The sequence below is a fragment of the Penaeus vannamei genome, chromosome 34, assembly GCF_042767895.1.
Source record: "Penaeus vannamei isolate JL-2024 chromosome 34, ASM4276789v1, whole genome shotgun sequence".
Classification (NCBI taxonomy): domain Eukaryota; kingdom Metazoa; phylum Arthropoda; class Malacostraca; order Decapoda; family Penaeidae; genus Penaeus; species Penaeus vannamei.
The window spans coordinates 28,788,877-28,791,376 of record NC_091582.1 but is presented as its reverse complement, the minus strand read 5'-3'; the positions used below and the strand labels follow the sequence as shown (position 1 = coordinate 28,791,376).

Genomic DNA, 2,500 nt, shown 5'->3' with positions numbered 1-2,500 from the left:
ACAACCAGCGTTTCTAGTGAAATCATGTGATTAAAAGATCAGGTGACATGTTATGAGCTTGTCAAAAGCTTATCACAAACCTTCGCTATCAAAACAGTTTTGGGGGGAAATCATACTTTTTAAAAATCACATCTGAGTAACAACAGTTTGATATAATAAAAAAGAGAAATCGTGAGTCACCGTTCAAAAGATGATCCTCTACCAGCAACAGAAAACGGATCTTGGCTACGGCAGAATCGAGGTCACAGTGCTTTGACTTCCTCTTTCTAAACGTGTGTACAAACAACTGTGTTTCGAATAATACTCTTGGCATATTCCATTGGCAGAGTATATCTTTGGCAGATATGGAACAAAAAATCTATGATAATAATCGTAGTGGTATCAGGCCTGTACATTTTCCTGCTTGTCATTAAAACATGGGATATCGTGGTGATATCAACTGCATTTTTGTTAAATATCATGTGACCCTTTTCATGAAATCCTAACATCCAAAAATCCTTATCGTGGATAGATTTCGTGGATTATCCTAATGTATTGCAGAATATATTAATTTCTTGTATATCCTGTCCTAAAGAGATAAAAATGCTCTTTAGGATTCTATAGTGGTGCATAATATGCAAATTAACTTATTCAATCAAACTACTTTCACTTCACAAAATATAACAGCAGTCACATGCAGCTTCGAGAGAAAACAAACAAGAAGCATGTTATCAAATAACATTTCCATATTGCCTTCGCTTCCTTGGCAAGACTTTTTAATTCCTTGGGGTCGATTTCTTGAAGTGAATCGCCTTCTCCCCAGGTTTCTGCTCTTCGGATTCTTAGATAAAGTCTGGCTACTTCTATCACTACTATTCACTACGGTTTTGTGTATTAATGCTATGTTTTCTTGTATCTCTCTTCCTTCCCTTTTCTTTTCTTTTGGTTTCCAAAGGGGGGTAATTCTCTTTTTAAACTTTTCAGTGGTTCAAACTTGCGCACAAATCGATGCCACATGTAAATCACAGAGTAATTTCGAAATCACAATCTTAAGGGAACTCAGAGGTGATCCTTGAGGCCTCATCATATGGAAACGCGAGACAAGGAGCAAAATAAAGCACTTAATTATCCGTGTTCTTTTTCGTGTTTTTTTCACTTGTGCACCAAGCAAAAAAGAAAATGAGAATTCTCTGCGTGGAAGATCAGTCTACGAGAGCCAGGCAATGGTAACAAGCTTATTGCCGAGGGTACTTTTACATCAGGTCACAGTCCACTTGTGAGCGCAGGTGCACTCGCGGCCCGTGTTCGACCAGGTACAGGTACAGACGTCGGGCCAGGTCCTTCGGTGCACGGCGGCGCCGGCGAGCCCCTCCCGCCGAGGCGCCGCCGACGGGTTTCAGCGAAGCCTTGCGTCGCGCGAGAACGGGTCGGCGCTGCGGCCGTGAGCGGGCGCCCGCGACGACCCGCGGCCGAGGAGGTCGCGCTGCCGGCGAGAGACGAGAGGAGGCGCGGGAACGGCGGTGGCGAGACGGTTCGCTGCGGGCGTGAGGGCGCCGCCGCGTCCTGACGGTTCCTCTTCAGGAGTCCGGCGACGGGCAGGCCTCGCCGCATGCGCCGTCGCGGTAGCACGCGGACTCGTAGTGCTTGTTGAGGTACGACTTGAGGGCGAAGGACTTGTTGCAGCGCTTGCACCGGAAGTTCTTGAGCTGGGAGTGCGTCTGCATGTGCGCGCGCAGGTTGGATCGGTCGGCGAAGGACTTGCCGCAGTGCGCGCAGCCGAAGGGCTTCTCGCCCGTGTGCGAGCGCATGTGGCCCTGCAGGAGCCAGGGGCGCGAGAAGGCCTTGCCGCACACGCCGCAGCGGTGCGTCAGGTTATGCGTCAGCACGTGCATGGCGAGCGCCGGCATGCTGACGTAGGCCTTGCCGCACACGTGGCAGCGGCGCGCGTTGCCGGAGTCCAGGTCGCGGTGCGTCTGCTTGTGGCGCGACAGGTTCGACGACGTCGCGTAGTGCTTGCCGCACTCCGAGCACGTGTAGCGCGGCTTGTGGCGCCCGAAACGCACGCCCTCGCCGCGCGCGCCCGCCCGCACGCGCGACCGCCCGTCGTCCAGCCCCAGCGAGCAGGGCGGCGCCACGTTCTCCGCGTCGCTGCTGCCCGCGGGCGAGGGTGTGGGCGTGGCCGTGAGGCTGGCCTCGCTGTCCTCGAAGGCCGCCTCGCCGCCCTCGCACGGCGCCGCCTCCGGGTAGCTGACGCTCGCCGCCTCCGCCGAGTCGCACGACGACGCGGGCGTGGGCGGCTGGTACGTGTAGGCGGGCGCCGAACGGGCCAGCTCCAGCAGGTCGTGGGCGGCCTCCGTCTCCTCGACCGGCCTGAGGTGCAGGGGCGTGAAGGTGTGGGTGGACTGATGGGCGGTGGTGAGCTGCGTCGAGGGGGAGAGCCCGGGTGGGTGGCAGGTGGGCTGAGCAGAGGCGAGGCAGGTGGGCTGGCTGGTGGGCAGACACGCCTGCGGTAGACAGGTGG

The 2,500-nt window shown here is 54.8% G+C and overlaps 1 protein-coding gene across 1 annotated transcript in view; it reads right to left on the bottom strand.

The window, feature by feature from the left end:
• Positions 1 to 1,452: 1,452 nt before the first annotated feature.
• Positions 1,453 to 2,500, bottom strand: part of LOC113805220 (transcriptional repressor scratch 2-like) — a 1,241-nt gene continuing 193 nt past the window's right edge. The window contains exon 1 of the mRNA XM_070113497.1: positions 1,453 to 2,500. This exon is cut by the window's right edge and continues 193 nt beyond it. Coding sequence (XP_069969598.1) covers positions 1,557 to 2,500 — 944 coding nt within the window. The 3' untranslated portion in view covers positions 1,453 to 1,556.